The sequence below is a fragment of the Lycium barbarum genome, chromosome 12 (genome assembly GCF_019175385.1).
Source record: "Lycium barbarum isolate Lr01 chromosome 12, ASM1917538v2, whole genome shotgun sequence".
Lineage (NCBI taxonomy): Eukaryota > Viridiplantae > Streptophyta > Magnoliopsida > Solanales > Solanaceae > Lycium > Lycium barbarum.
In genome coordinates this window covers 84,112,115-84,137,914 of record NC_083348.1, presented here as the reverse complement: position 1 = coordinate 84,137,914, position 25,800 = coordinate 84,112,115, and the positions used below count along the sequence as shown (strand labels likewise).

Here is a 25,800-nt window from a genome sequence, read left to right as displayed (position 1 = left end):
ATTTTTGCTCCACTTTGTTTTCACGATTTTTGTATTTCACAGTATCTCAATGTAATTCTGCATTTTGTATTTCTAATTTATGAAATAGTTTCTGATATATTTCATCTTACACATGCTTCAAAACTAATAACAGATGTTTTTGGGAACTATGTCATTCAAAAGGTAGTCATTCTGGTTCTCTGTACTTCTACATCTCTTCAGGACATTTTAAGTTTTTTAAACCCTTGAGCCTTTAACCGTCCATCATCTTAAACCATTGCATATCTGAATTATGTGTCCAATTCTTTGAGCATGGAAGTCATGAGCAAAGAGAGATGTTGGCATGTCAATTAACAGGACAGATGCTGCCTTTTAAGTTTGCATTGCAGCGTATATTTTTCTATATTTGAAAGTTTTCAGATCTTTAGTGGTTTTTGAATTCAAAAAGTTTTGATTGTGATAAAAGTTGAGAGAGATTCGTGAGCTGTTATGGAATGCGTGAAATATGGTTGATTTAATTTAACTTACCATTTAAAAAGAAAAAGAAGAATTTGTTCAAAAAATATAGCCAATATTTACTCAACCCGATTTTGTATTTCCCTATATTTCACTGTATTTCAAAAAAACTATTCCATAAATAGCTCCTGATTTCACTGGAGCATGTTTACTATTCACTGTATTTCTCTATATTTCAAAAAAAAAAAAATAGAAATACACGCGTTTTTTAAAAAAAAATAGCTACGCTTGGTAATTTTGCATTTTATAGTTATATCTAGTCAGAAGTCAACAAAAGGTAGTTATTTATGTAAGTTACCTATTTTTTCTTGTATAATCATTTGTGGCCTGATACACAAATTTTCTTAAATTAAAATTTAGCAAGATTTTTTTTAATTAAAATTTAGTAAGAGATTGCAATGAAGACGTCAGTAGAAAAGGGGTGTAGAGCAGTAGAGTGGACTAGGAATGGCTATACCGTTGCAAAAATGAAGGTGAAATAGGAAAGGGAAGATCATATAAGAGGACGATGGACATTAAGATTATTTTCTTAAACGTGAAACAAGAAAGGAAAGATTATGGAAGAGGAAATAAACATCAAGATTATTTCCTAAAGGTGAAATAAGAGAGGAAAGATTATGGAAGAGGAAAATCGACATTAAGATTGTTTTCTTAAGGAGTGGTTCGTTGGAATAATTTTTATTGGTTTAATCACCTTCTCTCCAAGTAAAATTCAGACGAATTTGTAGCTTTTAGGCTATTAACGCCAGGTCGATGTATTGGTAAGAACTAGCAACTTTCAAAAGAATGAAAATAGGCCCAACAGAACTCGTGCCACAATAAATGTTCAGGTAACATCAAGTGTGTGGTAATTTTCTAAAAACTTAAATTGAACTGTCTAATAAAATGTTTGAAGTCAATATACTTTTCACAGATGGCATCTTTCCAGCAAAATATTCACTACTATGTGGTTGGTGAATAAAAAATTTTTATTGAAGAACGGAGCAACAATAAGGCGAAAGATTGAAGATATTCTAATGAAAACTTTTGAGCATGTAATCTTGATATTAAAGTTGAGTGTTGGTGAAGCAAGGGCTAAGAAATAGGGGTTTTAACGCGTTTGGCTGCTCGACCAGAATAATTGCAAATGGCTAGCTGAAAATACAAAAAAAAAAATTACTAATTATGTGTGTGTGTAGAGGTAACATAGGAAGTTTATTTTTGCTGGCTATTATTTTGACTGGAATAGCGTAAAATTTTCAAAAGAAAATAGTAGTAAGGAAATTCGTTTTTTACTTCCGAAGTTGGAGAAATTATTTCTTTATTTTTGATCTGGTAGCCAAACTCGTTTAAATGAAAATTAATTTTTGTCACACCAAAAACAAATTGGACTTCAAATTTAACCCCCCGGCACCATCCAAGCAGAAGTCTATTATATAGAGCCCGTTTGGATTGACTTATAAGTTGCTTATAAGCTGTTTTCAGTTTTTTTTGAGTGTTTGGCTGGCCAACTTAAAGTCATTTTGTGCATAAAATAAGTCCAAAAAAATAATTGGGCATGTTTGGCTTAACTTATCTTTTTTTGGGGTGGTATTTAAATTTTGCCCCTCATATTTGTGGTCTTTAAATTTTGCCCTTAGCCTAAAACTCATAGGTTCCGGGTTCGAACCCCCGCTCAGTCAAAAATTTTAAAAAAAATTGTAAAGCAGAGTTTAAATTTCGCTATGCCCCCTCCGGCAGACTTTTAGTCATGTTTAACTAAAAGTCTGCCGGAGGGGGCAGACTTTGCCTTGAAGCATATATACGTATTTTTTTTTAACTTTTCAAGGTAAACTTTTAGTAATGCCTTAACTAAAAGTGTGCCCCATAAAATATAACTAAAAGTATGCCCCATAAGGCGTAAGTTTTCCTTAAGGCATAACTAAAAGTTTGCCTTATAAGGCAAAGTTTAAATTTTGCTATGCCCCCTCCGGCAGACTTTTAGTTGTGTTTAACTAGAAGTCTGCCGGAGGGGGCAGAATTTTAGTTGTGTTTAACTAGAAGTCTGCCGGAGGGGGCAGACTTTTAGTTGTGTTTAACTAAAAGTCTGCCCCCTCCGGCAGACTTTGCCTTGAAGCATATATATATATATATATAAATATATATATATTTTTATTTTTATTTTTTTTACTTTTCAAGATAAACTTTTAGTTATGCCTTAACTAAAAAGTGTGCCCCAAAGACATAACTAAAAGTATGCCCATAAGGCGGAACTTTTCCTTAAGGCATAACTTAAACTTTGCCTTATAAGGCAAAGTGTATGCCTTAAGAAAAGTTCTTGCCTTATGGGGCATAATTTTGTTATGCCTTAACTAAAATTCTGCCCCATAAGGCATAACTATCTTAGGAAAAATTCTGCCTTATGGGGCAGACTTTTAGTTATGCCGGATCCAGCATAACTTTAGCTTTTCCTTAAAGATTGTATGCTGGATCCGGCATACACTCCCCCAGTCCTGTCTGGTAAATTATTTTTTTATTTTATGCCTGAGCGGGGGTTCGAACCCAGTACTTCATGTATTCGCCCACCTTTCCAAGCAAAGGGCAAAACTTAAAGACCACAAATATGAGGGGCAAAATTTAAAGACCACAAATTTGAAGGGAAAAATTTAAAGACCACCCCAAAAGAAGGGCAATCCGTGCAAAAAAATGACTTATCTAAAGCAGCTTATAAGCTGAAAACAACTTATAAGCCAAAAAAAATAAGTTAGCCTACTCTAACTTTTTTTTTTGCTTAGCTTATAAGCTGTTTATTTTAAGTCCATCCAAACAGGCTCATATTCAATTAGCAACCTCTAGAAATAGCCCCGTATATCCACATGTCGGAATAGTATAGCAACTATAATTAGCAATGACTAAATGAAACTATGGCTACTATGAGCCTGTATATATGATTCATTGAAGATACGCGGTAGGTATTAAGCAGAAACATACAGTAGGTTTATCTCAACATTTTGGAGTCATAGTCTCAACATATAGGGTAACAATCTAATTAAATAGGAGTATGGGTGTGTGGTCACTGGTCAGGGAGCAGTTGTAACATGTAACTTCCATTGGTTTCTAGCACATCCATGATCCACAAGGTCCGGGTCCTCCAAGAATATAACGCCATGCATCATCTCACGTGCCATATCACGTGCCTCGCCCTTATATTGTTTCGAGAACGGTCCTTTACTCATCAACTTTTATGGCACAGTTGGCTAAATTCGGCACAGTGTGTGTTACACTCCCTCTGTTCGGTTTTTTAGGATAATGCACACATCTTGAAAAATTGCTCACTTCTAAAAAATTATGAGTGATTTTACTACCATACCTTTAATCAAGTTTTACTACTTTCTACAAGAAGAAAAAATTTAGTTAATGAATCTTGACTATTTAAATAAAGGTAATCTTGAAAATTTGTCCAAAATCTTCTTGAAATCCTAAAGCACTACTTATTTTGAAAAAATTGAAAAGCCTAAAAAATCACTTATTATGAAACGGAGAGAGTAGTTAGCATAGACTCTAGTCAACTCTAATGCGTAATTACTTTACTATTACTTCCTCCGTTTCATTTATATGCGTTAATTTAATTGTATACAAATCTAAGAACAGGAAAAAACTTTTAAATTTTATGAATTTAAACTATAGATATGTATAACATATTAAAATATTTAAACGTTTGATCATTAGCCTGTTATGTTATTTTTATAAGGCAGTGTCATTGAAAATAAAAGATGATGGAATAAAAAATTTCAGAAATATAGAATTACTAATATTTATTTGAAACAGATTAAAAAAAAGTAAGAGACATAATTTGAAACGATAAAATAAATATAAGTAACAACATCATGCTATCGAATATTGAACATTTATATGCAGAAACGGCTTCCTGGTAAAACCGGCCTAGTAACCTTTTGGAATAGGAGATTTTATTGGCAATAGTCGCGGTAGTAGTTGCAAAAGTACTCTCTTGTTCCTGCTTCTCTTTCTTCGTATCGAGGACGGAGGTCCTACGATATAGGTAACAACATCGAGTGGAAGCAACGCTCCTCCATTGATCAGGAGCACGCACTAAGGCCATAACTTTAGCCCCTGAGATATCAAAGGCGTCCAATTTTCAATATTACTATTAGATATAGCAATATATAAGTTTCAAAATTTAATATTTTTATTTTTGGAATTTGATTGAGGTTGTTCAGATGAATGAGAAATTATGATCCTGTTTTTATCTATCTTTATTTGTAAAATTGTTCCACTATATAGATTCAGTTTTTTCTGTTTAACATAATTTTGTTTTCAGATTTCACACGATTTTCCTGAATATGTTGTAAGAATTGATTGTAAATAAAAAATAGGGCAAAGGGGCAAATATACCCCTCAATTATAGGATATGGAGCAAATATACCCTCCGTTAAAAAAGAGGAGGATTTATGCCCTCGCCGTTAATGAAAAGGGGCATATATACTCCTCAACTATAGGATATGGAGCAAATATACCCCTCGTTACAAAATTGGTATATATATACCCCTGTCATTATAAAATGATGCAAATATACCCCTGTCGTTTTAAAATGGTGCAAATATACCCTTTTCACTGACGGATTTTAAAAAAAAAATATTTAGGTTATTTTTTAATTAAAAAATATCACGTGACTTTAAAAAAAAGTTTACCCATTTTTTTGGGTAGACATACTTTTCTAAGGCCACATAGTAATTTTTTCTTTTGATAGGTGGGGTCTGTTCGTTTAAAAAAAATATCTCCGTAACTTTAAAAAAAATAAGTCTACTCATTTTTTTAAAAGAACCAGACCTTACCCATCAAAAAAAATTACTATATGGCCTTAGAAAAGTATGTCTACGCAAAAAAATGGATAGACTTTTTTTTAAAGTCAGGTGATATTTTTTAATTAAAAAATAACCTAAATATTTTTTTTTTAAATCCGTCAGTGAAAAGGGTAGATTTATTTTTTTAAAAGTCACGGGGATATTTTTTTTAAATGAACAGACCCCACCTATAAAAAAAATTACTATGTGGCCTTAGAAAAGTATGTCTACGCAAAAAAACGGGTAGACTTTTTTTTAAAGTCACGTGATATTTTTTAATTAAAAAATAACCTAAATATTTTTTTTAAAAAAATTCGTCAGTGAAAAGGGTAGACTTATTTTTTAAAAAAAATGGGTAGACTTATTTTTTTTAAAGTCACGGAGATATTTTTTTTAAACGAACAGACCCCACCTATAAAAAAAAATTACTATGTGGCCTTAGAAAAGTATGTCTACACAAACAAATGGGTAGACTTTTTTTTAAAGTCACGTGATATTTTTTAATTAAAAAATAACCTAAATATTTTTTTTTAAATCCGTCAGTGAAAAGGGTAGACTTATTTTTTTTAAAAAATGGGTAGACTTATTTTTTTAAAAGTCACGGAGATTTTTTTTTTAAACGAACAGACCCCACCTATCAAAAAAAAATTACTATATGGCCTTAGAAAAGTATGTCTACACAAAAAATGGGTAGACTTTTTTTTAAAGTCACGTGATATTTTTTAATTAAAAAATAACCTAAATATTTTTTTAAAAAAATACGTCAGTGAAAAAGGTATATTTGCACCATTTTAAAACGACAGGGGTATATTTGCACCATTTTATAATGACAGGGGTATATATACACCAATTTTGTAACGAGGAGTATATTTGCTCCATATCCTATAGTTGAGGGGTATATATGCCCCTTTTCATTAACGGCGAGGGCATAAATCCTCCTTTTTTTTAACGAAGGATATATTTGCTTCATATCCTATAGTTGAGGGGTATATTTGGCCCTTTGCCCTAAAAAATATATGAACTGTAATAGGAGTATATTATTTTACGATTACACTTTATAACTTAAAAAGTTAGAAGAATGAACTGTATATGAAGATACATTTGATCTTGTATCAAATAAATTCAATGTTTTTTTAGCAATATTCAATTTTAAGTCACCAATTTTATTAAAATACCCCCAATTTGTTCATTTGTCTCATTTTATATGAGAGTGTTTGATTGGACACGAAATTTAAGAAAAAATGACTTTTAAAATTTGTGGTTCAAATTACCAAGTAGATACTTTTGTGTCGATAATTCATTTCATAAATTTAAACTGTTTCCAAATATAAAAAGATATAATCTTTTTTAGATCGACTAAAAAAGAAAAATGTCAGGTAAAATGTGACGGGGAACTAGCAAGGAACTCTTCATAAATGAGATTAAGAGGGAACTTTTACCTAAGTGATTAATAAATCTAAAAGGAATATGTGTTCCGATTTCCTTTTCTTTTTTTCTCTGATGGGTAATCAAATGTCTAGTCAATTGAGTTGCCAATTTCGGTGTCGATAATGTTATGAACCATGGACGGGGCCTTACGAGTCTTTTACTTTTTAATAAAGTATGAACATGTCAGAGTTACAATGTTTTAGAGAGAATGTATTACTAGAATAAAAATATTAAAGTAAGATCAGCGAGAGAATAAAAAAATGACTAATAAGCTGACACAACCAATTTGACAACCGCCACCCTCCACCTCCAGCTGGCCGCCCTCTGCTGCCGCCGCCTTCTCTTGCTCCTTAATTCCCCCCTAGTGTGCTAGTGGTCTACATAAAACAACACCTATGATTTATAGACCCCCTTAACTGTACTTCAAAGTGTTATACTCTATAATTTAGCTTGTCCATATATAAATTCTCTCTCTTATGTGTTTGAGTAAAGTTTATTTGTCCGTATTCCCTATTTCTTGTCTGCTCAGAGTTTGTTGAACTGAAAATTATGGCTTCTTTGCTTTATTTGTTGAGACGAGATTGAACATACAGAACAGAACATAAACCTTACCTTCTCGGTCCCATCTCAGTATTCTCTTCACTTTAACTGAACATTCATGTGTAGACACGCACGCGTCTCCCCCCACCCCCTACACCCCACCCCCTCTTTTTTCCCTCCCCCTTTTTTTTTTCCTACTTGGCTAAGCTAAAGATAAAAGATTAGTAAAACTTTGCCTAGACTTTGTCTTCGTGCAACCTCCGTACACAAAGTCCATCCCTATATTTTTGTTTTTCTTCAGGTCTTCCCTCAATTAAAACTAAAGAACCAGAAAAAGGCAGGCAGGCAGTTGTTACTAGTTTCCTTGTATATGTCTTTAAATCTTTTTGCCTCATTTACAAGGGTGTAATAATCTACCAAGATTTTGTTAATTTTGTGGGATTTGTATAGAGATGTTTATGATGAGATGATCCCAAATGAAGCATTGACCATATAAATGTTTGAGCTTTAATTTCAAGCATATCTCTAGGGTTGAAACAGTTGACAGTGTTGACTTGCATGCACTTGCTAAATCTTACATCCAAAAAAATCTGATTTTGTGATCTGTAGTGAGATTTGAATTGAGGAATTAAGAAGAAGAAGAGAAGTGATTTCAGAAGACTTGTATAAAAGCCCCTTGAAAGCCTCTTTTTATCACTACAGAACAAGTTGGTGATACAATAAAAAGAGAGAAGTGATATGGAGCAAGGTGGAAGATCATCAGGAGAGAGTGATCGAAATCAGCAACAAAGGAGAATGAAGATGACAGAAAACATCTCATCAGCTGCACAACCACCACAACCACCGCCGCAAAAATGCCCTCGTTGTGATTCAAACAACACCAAGTTTTGCTACTACAACAACTACAGTTTGACTCAGCCACGGTATTTCTGCAAGACATGTAGGAGGTACTGGACTCAAGGTGGAACCCTAAGGAACGTCCCTGTTGGTGGCGGTTGCCGTAAAGGTAAACGCACGATGAAGGGTGGCGGTTCATCATCATCCGCTGGCGGTGATAGTCCAGCAAGATCTCATCATCATCAACAACAGCCGCAAATAACGAATTTGTCAGCAGCAGCTGCTTTTTTCTCAGGTAACAGTACTACAAGAACTCAGCCGCCACCACTTCAGTCAATGAGTTCTTTGTATTCTGGTGGTGGTGGCGGGTTTTTGTCTTCTTTAGCTGCCATGCAATCAATGACTCAATTATCACAAGGTGTCAATAATCATCAATCCCAGCTTGGGGTAAATAACCAATTTGGTAATTTCCATATTCCAAGTACTACTCCTAAGGTTGATCAAAACCATCAAATGGAACCTTCACAAAGTGGATTTTATCAATTGGTCAATAGAGAAAAGTCCATGGAATCATCTTTTTACCCATCTGATCAAACTTTGCAATTTCAAGCTACAAGGCCTTTGGGTTCTTGGACACAAAGGTTCATCAACAACAACAACAATATTTGGCCAAATAGCTCAGCCAGCAGCAGTGGAGGTGCTACTAATAGCACCACCGCTGCTAGTGCATCTCTCAACCCGAATCAGTGGCCTGATCTTCCGAGCTTTGGCCCATCACCATGAGAATTTAGGGTTTCTTGGCTTTTTTTTACATACTGAATTACTAATGCTTGACATCTAAACTTTGATCAATCTTCATCATGAGGAAATGAATGGAAGAAGTTTTTCAACGGTATGGTATTTAGTTTCTGCGTTTTTTCTTTCTTGTAAATCGCAGACAATATAATACATATAGACATGAAGGGGAAAAAGGGGTTAGCTTAATTAGCTAAAATTGTTGTATGATGTTTACCTTCTTATAGAGAATTTCTGGATTGGGTTAGGTTTGTATTTTTGAAACTTTTGATCTCAAAAGTTAAATGTATTTGTATGTTAGAGGCTTAGAGCTTATCCTTTTCTCCTCTTTTTTTGTTGCTTTATTAATGTTGCACTATCACTTACGTAGTTAAAAAGCAAAAAAAAAAAAAAAAAAAAAACACTTGCTTTTTCGCTTTGTTATCCCTTTCCTATATTTAGGGATGTAGAGTCTGAAAAAGTCTACTAAAGGGAACTACCATATGCAAAGAAAGAATGTTATTGCATGGAGATGAGAGATTGGTGGTGAGCTCATCTCCATGGCAAAAAGTGATAGACAAGTTGGTTCCTTTCTTCTTTATTTGAATGTGCCCCAAACTCAACAGCATTTAAATCGAATTATATGTGTACCTAAAAATAAGTATGAACATAGTTAGATTTAAGAACTTATTTTCTTGAAAATTAGCTTCTCCCCCATACCTCAACTGCACCATAAAACTCCTCTCTAATGTAGAAGCTGGAGAGGGGTATGTTGTTAATTCCCTCTAGATTACTCAAATAGACTTTTTTAGCAAGTGGAAGTAGAATTAGATGGACATAAATGAACTTGCTTGCATGATCATTTAATTAGTTGAGATATTACAATAATTAGTGGCTTTGAATGAAGTGATTCGAGTTATTGTGGCAACTGGCAAGTTTCAATTCGTAAAGTCCTTTAGCTTAGGCTACTATATATTCTGCATGAATTTGTCATATTGGCATGCCCTAGCTAGTTATTAACAGTAGTTAAGGAGCAGTAGTACTGGTTTGAATATTTAATTTGTACTATTTTCATAATGGCATGATGAATATTGAAAGCAACACGCACACATTCCCTTTTGAAATCATCAAATGGATTTGTTAGATGGACAAGGGGTGGGCATACCTGAACCAAAATTAAAGTTGGACAGGTTAGATATGCACCTTTTTTTAAAAAAAAAAAAAAGTAGTAGTATTAAAAAGCACATTAGGTTAAATTAATAAAGTTAGTTCAGGGTACATGATAAATAAACAAAGATAAAGTAATAAAATAAAGTTGTTTAGGGTTGCGGTATTCGAGCAAAGACATATCTTTGGTCTGCCATGGGTTTAGATCTTCCTCAGAGAATATTGGCAGGTTGGAAATGAAATCTCTCGGGTCTTAGACTCTTCCCTATGGGATGATCAATCTGTTGGGAGAATAACCCTGTGGAATATTTTTATGCTTTTAGTTTTACGAAAAAATTAAAGCAAAAAAGAATTCTCTGACTAACCACTATGGTTTCCTCGTTGGAGGATGATTATATATACTTGGCTATTTCTACTACTCCGTACTTTTTAATGCGGTAAAAGTAGACGTGGTATTATAGGAAATAGGAAATATATTACTCCCTCTGTCTTATTTTAACATTCGATTTAGCTTAAAAATTATTCTAAAATAAGTATCACTTTAGAAATTCAACATTAAAATAGCCTTTTTTAATATTGCTCAATCTAACAAAACATCTAATAATTAGAGATAATTTGTTAAACTATATCTTGTATTTGTTAAACTCAACCTCAGTACTTTGATTATCGTATTAGTTTGCTCATTTACTGTCACTTTTCTTTCATAGTGCTTATCTATACTATTTTGCCATAACTTTTTTACTTTCTTCAATCCTTATCTCAACTTTTTGTCATGCTTTCTCTTGAGCTGAGGGTCTTTCGGAAACAATCTCCCTACCTTCCAAGGTAGGGATAAGGATGCGTAACCCTCCTAGACCCCACTTGTGAGATTACACTAAGTATGTTGTTGTTGCTACATTAAAAACATCAAAACCGTCGGTTAAAATTGAACGGAGGGAGTAATATTAGATGATTTATTTTCATTAATTTGTTCAAGTTTTGGTGGACAAAACTATTCCGTAACTGTATTGGTAAGAGATAATAGATTACTCGTAAAATTATTCGAGGTACGCGTAATCTAGTGTGGATACTAATTTTTTGTTTAATAAGAATTAGAAAATTCTCCTCTATTTCCAGATGCTATAATTAAACTAGATGATGGTATTACAGGAAATACTCCACCATCTGTTAAATTTGCTTTAACAAAAAGTTCGGGTTATTGTTAGATAGATATTTGTAGGAATAAACAAATTTGGCGAATCAGATGGCTCAAAATTACGTCGATCGGACGTGTCAGAATTAAAAGCCAATTTTGCCCGACTGGATGCTATAACTTGCATGTAGAACTCAGAAACTTTGATTCAAACTCAATATATTTGTTGATATATTCACTCTATATGTACATATAATAAAATTCATAACCCAAAAACTTTAAATTTTAAATTTGCTATTTTGGTGAGGTTTTATTACGGAATAATTAGTTCTGAAAGTGGTTTCTGGAAAACAAAATGTTCAAAATGGTATATTAATGTTCAAAAGACACAAAATTGATCGCTACGAGTTCTAAAGTCTTAATGCAACTATAAATAAGATGTCTAAAAGAGAAAACATTTATAGATGCTACTTCTCTGTCGTAGTCGTAGAATGAAACATAAAAATAATCGTTTAATTGAAATTTAGTTAAAGAAGATAGTAATTTTTTTTGTGGGACGGGTCTGGTTCGTTTTAAAAAAATATTTTCGTGATTTAAAAAAAAAAAAAATAAGTCTACCCATTTTTTAAAATAAATCAGACCCAATCCACCAGAAAAAAATTACTATGTGGCTTTAGAAAAGTATGTCTACTAAAAAACAAATGGTTAGACTTTTTTTTAAAGTCACGTGGCATTTTTTTAATTAAAAAATAACCTAAATGATTTTTTTTTTAAATCCCGTCAGCGAAAAGGGTATATTTGCACTATTTTATAACGGCAGGGGTATACTTGCACCATTTTGTAATGGCAGGGGTATATATACATCACTTTTGTAACGAGGGGTATATCTGTTCTAAATTGCAAGACTGAAGATATATTTGCACCTTTGCCCTTCTGAAAATTTCGTGGACTTCCTATTGGTAGACTACAAACTAATTTAACTAATACGTACACTTTCCGAATCACGTTGAAAGTCTTTACGTTTGTAGACGATGTTTTTCTTGCTCAGCTACATAAAAAAATTGCCATTAATTTCTGTATGCTAGAGATAGAATTTCTGCAAAAGAAACAGAAAATACAAGATGGGGAAATTGAAGAGACGTAAGAGCGACAACAAGGACCCTCGAGTCTAAAGAATCTATCTATCTTGAGTGGAAATTAATTTAGGGGTGAAAGGGTATGGTGTGAGGCTTAAGGGGTCCATGAAAAAAAAAAGATAATGCATGATAATCATGAGATGTGTGTAGGGGGGAAAATCAAATCATCTTCTTCTTTTTATTCTATCAGAAAAAATATTACACCTCCAGTTTGAACACCAGTGTAAAGGATCAAGTGACAGATGCATGCAAGGAATAATCCAGTGTGTGGCTTTATCACCACATTCATAAGTAGATGATTTTCTAGTGTGGGACAATTTTTCCTCATCATATCATCCCTGCATTTTAATCCACTTTAACAATTATCCTTCGAACAACCCCCATGGCTATGGACTTGGGACCCTACCACACCATCATTTGGTCAGCCAGTCTTATGGTTGAACAACCTACTCCTTTTTTTTTTCATTTTTACTTTAAAAAAATTGGTGGGACTATAGCCTCAATATTTTCTCTGTTTCATAAAAAAAATCCAGAACAAATTAACAAGGAAATAATGTCGCATAAATAAAAGGAAAGCAGATATTAAAATTAACAATGTTAAATTTAGCTGACGGAAATAAACTCGTTCAATCTGCTCTGATTTAGCACATGGCTAGGTATATATTCATAATAAAGTTTACAGTTTTATCCAAGTGGCTAAAAATATTTACATGCGCCTAGCCGCAATTATTTGTAGCCGCTGCAAATATATATTCTGCGCATATCGTGTATATAATAATAGTATAATAGCATATACTAGCTTTTACAGTATACACAGTTACACACTTATTATACTCTGTTTATAATGGTTTACTTTTATAAAACCAAAGATTATGACTGTTTTATAAGACGGCCACTTTGGACAGTTGGGTAGTGTAACGGGCCACTTTAGACATAACTCAAGTTGATTTATCTTAAAGTCGGGGTTATTTTGGATTGCATATGTAGCTCATTTTGATCCATACAAAAACTCAGAAAAAAAAAAAGTTCATTTTAAGTTCGGTTCGTGATATTCATGATAAAAAAGAGAAAATAATTTTAAATTTAAACCAATTATAAAATAATAAGTAAGCAAATGCAAAAAATATTTTTAATTGGACGTATTGACTTATATATTCAGTCTTAGCTCAAATAATTGCTTTAGTCAATAGTGGACGAGTTATAACCCAATCTATAAATTAGTTTGACCCATTTTAATCCCTCATGCATAGACAGTAGTCTGGTCTGTCCATTAGCACCCCTCCGTCGATATGGGTGAGCATTATCCTTATCTATCTGAATAGATGAAACAATTTTTTTTTGTGTAATTTTTAGATACTTTATGAAGATAAAGATGTTCTGTCAAAAAGTCAAAACTCAAAATAAATTTGTAACTGAAAGTAAATGTTTTGATTAAATTAATTATGATCGGTCTGGATGTAATATCGGAGTTCCTTATTATAGTTAATTAAGCCCTTTGATTAAGTGAATGATAAAAGTTCTAGTTCTAAATTTGGTGACCTTGAACTCGAATATCACTTTCCCTCATTTTTCAACGCTACTAAATTCCTCGAGCTCAGTCAATTCTTAGAGTGAGTTCAAAAATAAAATTTTGTCCAAAAAATATTTTTTTGAAGATGTATTTCAATATTTAGAAGGTATTACATATTAGAGGTATTAATAATATTAGTAAGAGAATATTTTGATCAAAATTTTTGCGTATTAAAAATTAATAATATTCTAAGTGTTAGTTGGAGCAATAAATAAGAAAAAATAATAATATCATTTTCCATTTTGATGCAACGTGATAGTATTAAACATCAGAAAATGAATTCTCCATAAAAAATGTTTTTTTTCTCAAAAATAACTTTGTTTGTACCAAACGTACTCGTAGGCGTAAGCGCCAGAGCCATTTGGAAACATTTTGTCAACATACTTATTACTGCCATAACTTGTTTATTTTTACATTTATTAATTATTGGCTCAAGAACTTAAGAAGAAATGATGAAACTGGAAGGAGTGATTGGAGTACATACGATGGACCTTAATGATTAAGATTGGATTGGCCAATTCGAGAGAACCATCTTTTTAAGTTTGAAAATCAACTATTGTTGCTTTTCCTGCAATGTTATGAATTGTTCTAATGATGGGTAATGTTGAATTATTATACGAAATAAATTAGTAGCTTTCTTTACAAACCATAACCTATTGAAATCCACGTGTATTGATTCTCTAATTTTTCTCTCTTCAACCACAAGTTTCATTTTTCATCATCAAAAAGATAAGGAAAATGTAAAAAAAAAATGCCCTATTATTTTATTAGAATAATTGAAGGATAGTATCTTTTAGGATGCTCATCCATATGCACGTTTACATCTGGCTTATTGACAATTGAGTACTACTTGAAGATGATGATCATACCAAATTTGGGTGTCTCCAAAGTGCCGTTGTTGGAATTCTTGGATCCCCAAATCAGGAGAAGCTTGTTTCTAAGAATTACATAATTTGACCTCTCCACAATTCAACAAAAGGGGAAATGTTTTTTTATTATATTTTCTAATGAGTACATATATAGGTAAAATGGGTGTCATTTTCCCCTTTTTATTTCTTAATTGCTCTTAAAGCTCCGTTCTTCAGCTGAAGTTTCAACTTCAGAACTTGCTACCAATTAGTTAATTATACAAGAAAATAAAAAAAGAGGACTAAATTTTTTATCAGGATGTATACCATTTTTATTTTGAAACAACATAGCTTATTGTGCAGTCATTTGATCCCAAGTACAAATACTACCCAAGATACTATTCGTTTCGAAGAATTTTCTAATATTGTTCACGTTTCATTTGGTCGGCTTGGGTATACAAGATGGTGTTGGAAGTCCCGCATGGATTTGAGATAAAGCAATTGGACCTTTTATATGATCTTGATTCTTGAGCAATATACTCTTCACTTTGGGTTGCGGTAAGCCCAAAATCATTTTGTTTATCAATTTATGTCTTCTATTTTCGAGATTTTTATTTTTTATACAAAAAAGATTTCAAAAAAACACATAAAAAATCTGAAAAAATTATTTTTCTCTATTTAAATTGTAAGCGGCCAAAAAATCTTATTTCTCCGTTTATGGAGGAAGAGAAGCAGTGGCCCGTCGTTATATAAAATCACCAGAAGGCTTGAACCACGCCATTAAATATATGTCATGACGGTTTAATATTAAAGAATATTAACTGCTCACGTCTTGAAGGAAAATTCCAATATATCATTTCTAAAAATACATAAATGGACCACTAGTCTTCTTCTAAGTGGCTTTTTTGGAGCTATGACTTTGCCATGAGCAAAGTGAAAACAAATAATATTTGTCTACTTTTTTTGTACATGTACAACGGATTTGATGGTTCTTGGCCTCTAATATCATTAGTTTTGCTTTCAAGTTACCCTTTAATAAACTTATGACCATAATCTTTTTGGAACTTTTGTTCCGACCCTCAGATTCTTTGGTTATTCTGGGACTTTTTGTTCTCTATATATAATCATTGGCTTCTTTTTTTAAGTTTCCTCCCTTTAAGCTAAAATGACCATAACTCCTTGGAATTTTTTGTTCTGCCCTCAGAATTCTTTGGTTTTCTTTCAATTTAATTCCTCAGCTGTTCCTCATGTGAATAATTAATTTTCAGCTGGTCCTTTCTTATGTGAATATCACTTTTTCATATCCATTTTTTCATAATTCGATCACTATTAATCAAGGAAGACCTCAGCTTTTCCCTAGCTATTCTAAAAATATATAGTTTCTCCAGGAAGCATTTTGAACCTTTGGAAGTTTCTCATTATCTTTGCCTCACGTTTTAAAATGTTATCTAATGCAACAATATATCCAGTGTAATTCTACAAGTGCGGTCTGGAGAGGGTGGGATATATGTACGTAGACCTTACCCCTACCTTTGTGGGGTAGAAAGGTTATTTCCGTTAGACCCGGCCCTCGACTCAAAAGAAAGGTATCCAACAAAATGTTATCTAATGTTTAATTTAATGTATTTGGTAGAATGGTTGATATCAGACAAATATCAAACGAACCAACATTCTTGACTTGTTATAGAAGATTTCAATAATTTATGTTATGTGCCCTTCCAAGTGACCTAGCGGTTGAGAACTAATACATGCAATATGCATAAATTCCAAAGGAGACAAGACTAGGTGAATATTCCCATTTGGCTAAAATCTAGTGGATATCATTACTTCTTACTTATATTAGTGGGAGATAACAAGGAGGGGTGGAGATTATGAGATATGGATACAATGAAACACATTAGATTTGGTTCACCTCGTATATATCTGTTAAGAATTTTACTTGAACGTGTATAAATTAAATTTTCAAATTTAATAACTCAAATAGTTAGTGGATTCCGTGACTCTCAACCCTTAAAGTTAAATTCATGAATCTATCTCTGGTGGCAAGTATTTGATGTATTAATTAGAATGCACATAAATTGGTCTTAATACCACGAAATAATTAAAAAAAATAATTAGTATGATACGAACATTATTTGTAGAATTTTAAATTGAATCGCCTATTCGATATTTAGTGTGTCGAAAGTAACTCTGAGGACCTTTTTCGGATATTTTTTCAACAATAAGTTTGTGTTTTATTGTACTTTTTAAATATGTTGTTTCGATACTTCTGAATTTTTTATTAAAAGCAGACTATTAATATTTCACTTTTATGGGTGATTTACAAGAATGATCTTCGAAGTGAGTAATCTTGAATTTTTTACTTTTACTTACTTCAGTCTTCATGGATAAAATTTTAAATTTAACAAGTCTTGACTTTTGACCTTGAAATGTTTTCCACGGAGCAAGTGGAGGTTAAAAGTCATTGCATGTAATTTCTTGCCGAAAAAGTAGAAGTAAAATTTTCACAAATAGCTACCTTTTAGCTGCTTCTAACAAGCTATAGCTACAAGTTCATTATTTACAATTCGTAGCTGGTTTTTCCTATATTTAGGTCTTGGACGCGTCGCATAAATATAGCCAAAATATAGACTAAATACACGAAACTGTTGAGCAAATAATGCCTCTATTTAAGGGGATTTTTTTTTTCAAACTAAACAGAAATTTGTTTTTAATGTTCCATAAATCATGCAAATCTCATTCTCTTCCATATCTAATCACATATCTCATTCCACATCTAATCATTGACATAAAATTTGAATTCAAAAACTCTCTTCATATTTTTTCCCAAAATATAACTAAAAAAAAATCTCTTTTTTAATGTTCCATAAATCATGCAAAGCTTGATTTGTTCATCAACTGAATTGCATAGTGATAAGTTGAGATTGTCTCCTGATGTTATGACCATCGGTTTTGTGTTCGTTATTAAAAATATTCAATTAAATTACATTATTAAAAATCAAAAATATTAGTTATTGAGTGCAATAAGCTGATATTGAATATTATTTAGTAACTTTAATAAGATGGGAAAACTTGACTCCATAAAAAAACTTTAATCCCTAAGGGTGGCTTTTGATTCACTGTATTCTATCTGTATTATGATTGTATTTTTGAGTGTATTCTAATTGATCCGTAAGATTTGAATCGTAATGAATATATTTACAATATATTTCACTTGTATTTTGTATGTATTTTAGAAGTATTAAAATTGTTCTTTAATTTTTGAAGTATATTGTACAGAAAAATGGATTATATGGTTCAATAATGAATTCAAGTGTACCATGAATATATAGAAAAAATGCATAGAACTCTTCTTGGTTCATCAATAAAATATAGTGAAAACATGTAGGAAATACAAACTTGATATTGAAATGCACTTTGTAATTTTTTAGCAGTAACTATACAAGAAAAATATAAATGTAATAAAAACAGAATTCAAATCTACGATTAGACTATACAACAAGCGGGATTATTACCAAAATACATAAAACTTCTTCTAAAATCTTCATAAAAATAATATCGCAACAGTGATGTTATACATCAAAAAAAAGTTGGAGGAAAAAAAAAACAACTTAAAACATAAAATGTTCTGTCTACAAATCTACTCCTCAACATCTACTAAAATCACTGCATCATAATCAACGGTAGCCTTGACAAGTATTGGTGGTTGCTCGTTATCAATAAATGCATTCAGGGTTGCCTTGTCGATTTGCTTCGTATCTCATACGGAGAAACTTTGCATCAATTCAGCTGGAATGCGTCAAGATATACTGAAACTTTACATTAACAAAACATGAAAAAATAACAAATTAACCACAATAAATAACAACACATTCAAGATATACTGAAAATATACTATAAATATAATGCAAATATATCAATGTCAAATGTACTGTGATTGTCACTACAACAGCGTGTGACTGTGCTGTAAAAATACACTGAATATATACTACAAAATATACTTTGATAAAAAGTAAACACAAATTCAAAATCATATAAATTTACAAGTAACAAATTAGGTAGAAAAAATATATCACACACAATTAAAAACACAAACTAATTGAAATAATAAAAAATACAACAAAAATATACTTAAAATGTATGAAAAATACAGATCTGGTGAATTGAAAAAACAGGAATTAACTGAAGTTCAAAACACAAACCAACTGAAATAATAAAAAATACGACAAAAATATACTTAAAATGTATGCAAAATATAGATCTGGTGAATTGAAAAAACGGGAATTAACTGAAGTTCATCGAAAAATACGATAAAATTATACTTAAAATGCAAGTAAAATACATATCTGGTGAAGTGAATCATTAATAAGAAAAAAAAACCTCTTGGAGAACATGAATATTTTTACTCTTGTCCAATAACAAAAACTTCAGATCTGTATTCAAAAATTCCGGTGGCCGGCGGCGGAGGGGATTAGCACTCAAGATTGTTTATTTTGGTCTCTGAATGAGAAAATCGACGGGTTCGTATGTACAACTAGTACAATCTTATACTTTGACGTGACTCTAGATAAAGTGAAAAGACATCCAAAACCAAATTTAGATTTTGTAGGTTAGGACGAGTTCTTTGTTTTGACTACTGTGAAAGGTTGCCTTAGTTTATATGGAGGGAAAATCAGGAGTAAAGAATTGCACGTATGGATTATGAAACAAGATGGGTGGGAACGGTTAATGGGGCAACTTGCCAACTATTTGCAAAAATTTTGTACTAGCTAACAAGCTCTTGTATTGCACAAAAAATGGTGAACTTCTCTTTCAAAGGTATGAAAATGGACTTCCATTGAATACAGGGGAAGATGAAAATCTGTGGCTTAGTAAAGCCCAAAAAGAAACAAAGATGATGAGGGAGAACACAAAAATAACAGAGAATCTTACATATTTTAGGAAATAGAGTTGAATTTTAAGGGTAAAAGGTTGAAATTAATGAGCAGTTAATACAGAGTAAAAAAAGAAAGTGAAAGAAATTAGAAACTGATTTGAAGAGCATGAAATTAGGGGAGATGAGGAGTTAGAAACGTGTATATTTAGGAAAAAGGGGGAGAGAGAAAGTGTGCAGCTAAAAAATAGGTGTGGGGAGTGGTAAGTTAATTGGTAGAAAAGTGGATAGGTATAAGTTGTAAAAATATAATATTATAGCTACTAAACGTAATTATTAAAAAGTATAATTATGTTCCATAAATATGTAACATAGTAAGCTATATCAAGTAAAATTTACAAAGTAGAAAGGTTTTTGGGCTTTCGTCCAAACCCAAGATACTTAGTCTGAGGCCCATAATTAAATCGGTGTGATAGTCACAAAGCCCACTATGATACTTCTTTGCTTCTCTTTCCTATATATCTTCACCCACACGCCTCTTCCATCACCAAAAGAAATTATTAAAATGTATTAAATTACTAGCATGTAGCATTATCGGTTCAATAGAATTGAAAGCAAGAAAATATACATACTTTTCTTGTGAAAGTGAATATTCAAATTAATTATGAATCATCCCGTCAATCACGTTGCCGCAGGCAAGCTAAGGTTCATCGACTATGATCGATGATAATGGATGGATTTCAAAAGTAAGAAAAACATGAAAAAGAACAAAAACTGTAGTCTACTGTGGAAATTTGCAATTTGACTAGATTCTGTGTTTGTGGAGGGAAAAAACATGGGGATAAACGAAAAGTCCGTCAGTTAATGGAGGCAAAAATCAGAATAGAATATAAACCGAAGCATTTCAGTCAACAGTCAAATGATGCCACATCTGAAGTGGCATGGTACCACCTGTACATAATTACTACTGTACCAAGTTTTTAATTTATGTCTTTGACTCATGCACGTCATAAAGAAACTAATTATACTTCCAAAACAATTATTTCACCTTAATTTGAGGCTTTGACAAACAAACAGTGGAATACTAATTAAAAGGGAAAGCTTGCTAAAATCGACGGGTTCAATATAAAAAAACTATTAATTTATAACTAGTTTACACACTGCAATATTTTTATTACGCTAGTAACAGAATATGGTCATAACAAGTTACTCACAATGACAATATCATATCGAGTGTAGTCTCACAAGTGGAATCTGAAGAGAGTGAAGTGTATACAGACATTATCTTTATCTTTGTGGGGTAGAAAGGTTGTTTCCTCGACCCTCGATATATATATATATATATATATATATAATCAAATTATATATACCATTTCATAAAAGTTGATGTCGGAGATTTGGAGGTCGTCACTACTTAAAAAATGCAAATTTCCAATAGATATTTCAGTCAGAATCCCATCGGAAATATGAAATTCCCGACGGAAATCGGTCAAAACCGTTTTCAACGTATCAAACTTTCGACAAACTCCGTCCCAAATGCCCAACTTTTTAGTGTCTGATAGGGTAGTGGCAGAGACACACTGAATGAACTGGTTCTGTCGAAAAATTGTGTAAGCAATAGGTCGACTGCTTAGAGAAAAATGAAAAATAAACATCAATTTGGGTAGAGAACTAAAACCTAAAACCGCATTCAAATTGAACTGCGACAATATATCGATATCACCTACATAAAATTAATCCTGCTAAAGCCACGATAATAGGGGTGGTGGTTAGTGGTGGCTGGTACAATGTCATATGATAAAGTTGAAATAACGTGACATGAAAAAGCTTTTTAGAATGTGGTATGTGTTGTTTGAAGGGAAAAAAGCAAATTGTCAGGTAAAGAAGAATATCCCCACACATATATTGAATCGACATGAGCTAGCATGCTTCCCAATAATTTTCAGCTTTGTAAACCAGTACTCCATTATTTTTCATGGATATATACTGACATCAAGAATCTTTTTTTTTCTGTCTCACCCGATCTTTGTGGTCACCACATCTAATTACTTGCCATAATCTCTAAGATTAATTTAGGCCTTTTTATTACAATTACTCCACCACATTTGGTTAATTCATACATTAGCATTCTAACAGTTAAAATGCGACATTATTAATGTTACCCATGTTGATTTATTTAGAGGGAATCTAACTGTCTTTAGTTTTATCCTTGAAATAGTATATTCCCTTTTCCCATAATAAAGAGAAATTATTATTTGAGGATTTAGAAAACACGTTTTCAGAAGTTCCAAAATAGGTTTAAATTGAATTTGATTTATAAAAGGTAGTTTATGTAGTTTCTAAATATATAAAAAATTATTTAAAATTGTAGAATCAATTCACACCATAAATATTCTTTCTATTTAACAAAATTTAATATATATCAGAAAATCACTGGTCCAACTTTCGGTATATTCATTAGATATTCAGGCCAAGATCGAGTAAGCTTAAGATGAACTACTTCGTCAATTAGCATGGATATCAGTTCATTTAGGGTCAAATTCACATAGGAAAACAAGAATGCTATGGGAAAATCATCAAGCAGCAAACAATCAGGAACGAAATAAACAAGTAAATGGCATGGCCAACTTAGTAAAATGATAATCATATTAAAACAACGTCTCCCTCTCTTCTATACCCAAATATACCCCAACCATTTTCCCCTAAACTACGAGGAAGAATTTCTCAGAAAATGGAAAAAAGAAAATAAAAACTCAACTTAAGAAAAATTGTCATTGTTGGTTAATTCCTCTTGTATGAGGACTCCAACATTGTAAACCCCCACCCCAAACCTATTACACATTCTGAAAAAATTACATCAAGAAAAATGGAATCGTTATGCATCTATATACATACAAAATAAGATTAAGATTAAAACTAACTCACTAGAACTAGAAATGGTACTCAGCTTCTTCTTCAACTCTTAATGTTGGACCCTTCATGATAAAGAAAACGTGGTTTTGTGACGAGATGAATAGGATCCGAGGTTCCTCTCAGCGCAAAATGAGAGAATTCTTCAACCTTTTGACTGTAAAAATTAGTAGGGCTGAAAATTTTCTTGCAGCTGACATGATCACTCCGATCCAACTCTTCCCATCAATATGAAGTCAAGTTGCCTTCTTTCTCTATAGTCTTGACATTTTAGTAGAAGGGAGGAAAAGAAGATAAATAAGAAGTTATGTTGCTTGGATACTCCAAAAATTCCGCTGGATATGTGTATCAGACACAAGTACAGCGACATTCTCGGAGGATCCAAGCAACATGAATGAAAAGTACCTACCTAGCTAGGAAAGACACATGTTAATAAAAAGGAGAGGCAGATCAAGGAAAAAGACAAATAATGTACTTGTCCTAGATGAGAGAAGGGACTGAATTAGACCCCATATTTGAAGGATCAAGCCAAGCACCATTCCAAGAAAGTGAAGGGTCATTGGAATTAATGATTTGTTCATGAATCTGATGATTCTGATGATGGTTTGAAAGATTATTCCAGTTCAACCTGTTTTGGCCATCACCTTCCATTTTCTCTTCTTTCAATATTGTGATATTCCTATTTCCACCTTCATGAACATTATTATTGTCCCTTGACATTTGAAATTCCTCATAATTAGGAGCCAAGTTGTGAAAATTGTTACCGTTGGACATGAACTTCTGTTGCTGAAGGCTGGAAGCTATAAGAGAAGCCATAGTTGAAGTTGAATTACTTGAAGTTGATGAAGATCCAAACATGGGGTAGCTTGAAAGAAGTGAACTTGAAGTTGTAGAATTACTAGTCATAACATCTTGGATTTGCTTAATGGGATTGAACCCATGCCCATAATTATTCTCACCCATAAGTCCTCCAGTAGAAGAAAACCCTAGCCCGATACGACGATCCATTAATCCAGGAATACTGTCTGCTAGAGAATACACTTGTCCCTCATCGGCTGCAGCATGAGTCGAAACCCTAGAATTGAAAAGCCTTGCAAATGGAATGTTGAGATCAGACCTCTGATCAGTGTTTAACCCATAAAATAAAGGATTAAGATGATTTGATGAGGTTGTAGAAGATAGATCAATATTATGGGCTCCATGAAGATGATGATGATGGCTAGGGTTTGTAGTAGTATTAGTAGTAAGACCAGTATTGTGAGCTGATGAAGTAGTAATATCATGAGTAGAAGATGAAGAATTAACTGATGGTCTCTTGATTCTCTTGTTCTTCCTACAGCCACCTCCCACTGGTACATTCCTCAAGGTCCCTCCTCTAGTCCAATACCTTTTACAAGCCTTGCAAAAGTGCCTTGGCTGAGACAAACTGTAATTATTGTAGTAACAAAACTTAGTATTCAACGAATCACAACGAGGACATTTAAGATGTGGTGGTGGTGGTGGTTGTTGTTGCTGCTGCTGCTGTTGTTGCGGATCTAAAATTGGTTTCTCCATATCTCTAGTACCACCATTTGAGGCCATCATCAAGTTATTTTTCTCATCTATCTGAAGAAAAAAACAAAGAGAAATTAATCAAAGAAGAAGATGAGTGGTGGGTTTAGGGTAAAAATAACAACAAAAGATTAGTTATTCTCTTCCAAAAGCTAAAAGACAAAGATGGGGTCATAGTGGATTTTAAGTCAAATAATTGAGAAAGAGAAAGGAAAGAACCTGTGGCCATTCATTAGTAGTGGAAGAAGGGATGAGTACCATCTTCTCACGCTCTTCCACCATTTTTCTTCTTAATTTCTTTCTTCTTCTCTCCCAAAAGGAATCGTTTTGAAACAAAGAGTAAGCAGACAAAGTTAGCTAGGTGTCGACGTGAGTCTTCTTTGTTGACGGTTTGAAACAAATATTTAGAGAAACTAAGATATAAAGTAGTACTACTATTAATTAAACAAATATTTTTCTTTGTTTAAATCGTTCTTTTTTGCTAATTTCACGTGAACGGTAAGGTCTCGAATAAACTTCTGTCGTCAATTATTTTAATATTCACTCGATCTCAATTTATGTAGCGGTAATTGATTTAGCACAATTTTTTTTAAAAGAAAATAATATTTTCAAGATTTTTAATCTAAAAACAAGAAATAAATATTTGTGTGATTATAAATTATTTTATTAATAGCAAAAGAAAATATTAGAAATTATAAATATTTTTTTTAAAAAATAAATATATTAGAAAAAAAAATATGTCATATAAATTGAACAACAACAACAACAACAACAACAGCCTAGTGAAATCCCAAATCTTGGGGTCTGGAGAGGGTATAATGTACGCAGACCTTACTCCTACCAAGGTAGGATGGCTGTTTCCGAGAGACCCTCGGCTCAATAGAAGCATAAAAAGGGGGTCAGATAAGGTTAAAAGATTTAAAACGATATTGCAATGAAATAATGCAAGCGACACAGTAAAACAGGATAATCAAGGAATTCAAAGCGATATGGAAATGCAAATCACGAAAGCGGCACAGATAAAATAGAGTAATCAAAGTACAGAAAGTAGCAAATAATAACATAAATCAAAGCACAAGAAATTATAATGCGCTAATGCGCCTACTAATAAGGAAAGATAACGAGACTTATATACTAGCCTTCTACCCTAATGTGGATCCTCCACACCTTCCTATCTAAGGTCATGTCATCGGTAAGCTGTAACTGCGTCATGTCCTGTCTAATCACCTCTCCCCAATATTTCTTTGGCCTACCCCTACCTCTTCTGAAACCATCCATGGCTAACCTCTCACACCTCCGCACTGGGGCATCTATGTCTCTCCTCTTCACATGCCCAAACCATCTCAGTCGCATTTCCCGCATCTTGTCTTCCACCGAGGCCACTCCCACCTTATCCCGAATAGCCTCATTTCTAATCATGTCGCTCCTAGTGTGCCCACACATCCATCTCAACATTCTCATCTCGGCAACTTTCATCTTTTGAACGTGAGAGATCCTAACTGGCCAACACTCCGCCGCATACAACATAGCCGGTCTAACCACCACTCTGTAGAACTTGCCCTTCAGTTGTGGTGGCACCTTCTTGTCACATAGCACTCCTGAAGCTAGCCTCCATTTCATCCACCCTACCCCAATACGATGTGTGACATCATCGTCAATCTCCTCGCTGCCTTGCATGATAGACCCAAGGTACTTGAAACTACTTTTCTTTTGGATGGC

The 25,800-nt window shown here is 32.9% G+C and overlaps 2 protein-coding genes across 2 annotated transcripts; one reads left to right on the top strand and one right to left on the bottom strand.

Annotated features, from left to right (window-relative positions):
- The first annotated feature begins 7,461 nt into the window (after positions 1-7,461).
- On the top strand, positions 7,462-9,230 carry LOC132623838 (dof zinc finger protein DOF1.1-like). The gene has a single exon (XM_060338652.1). The coding sequence runs from the start codon at positions 8,022-8,024 to the stop codon at positions 8,901-8,903; it is 882 nt and encodes a 293-aa protein (XP_060194635.1). The 5' UTR covers positions 7,462-8,021; the 3' UTR covers positions 8,904-9,230.
- Positions 9,231-22,225: 12,995 nt separating this feature from the next.
- Positions 22,226-24,493, bottom strand: LOC132622552 (dof zinc finger protein DOF1.4-like). The gene is made up of 2 exons (XM_060337164.1): positions 24,301-24,493; positions 22,226-24,135 (listed from the first exon to the last, which is right to left on the bottom strand). Exons 1-2 carry the CDS (start codon positions 24,361-24,363, stop codon positions 23,011-23,013), a joined length of 1,188 nt encoding a protein of 395 aa, XP_060193147.1. The 5' UTR covers positions 24,364-24,493; the 3' UTR covers positions 22,226-23,010.
- Positions 24,494-25,800: the final 1,307 nt, after the last annotated feature.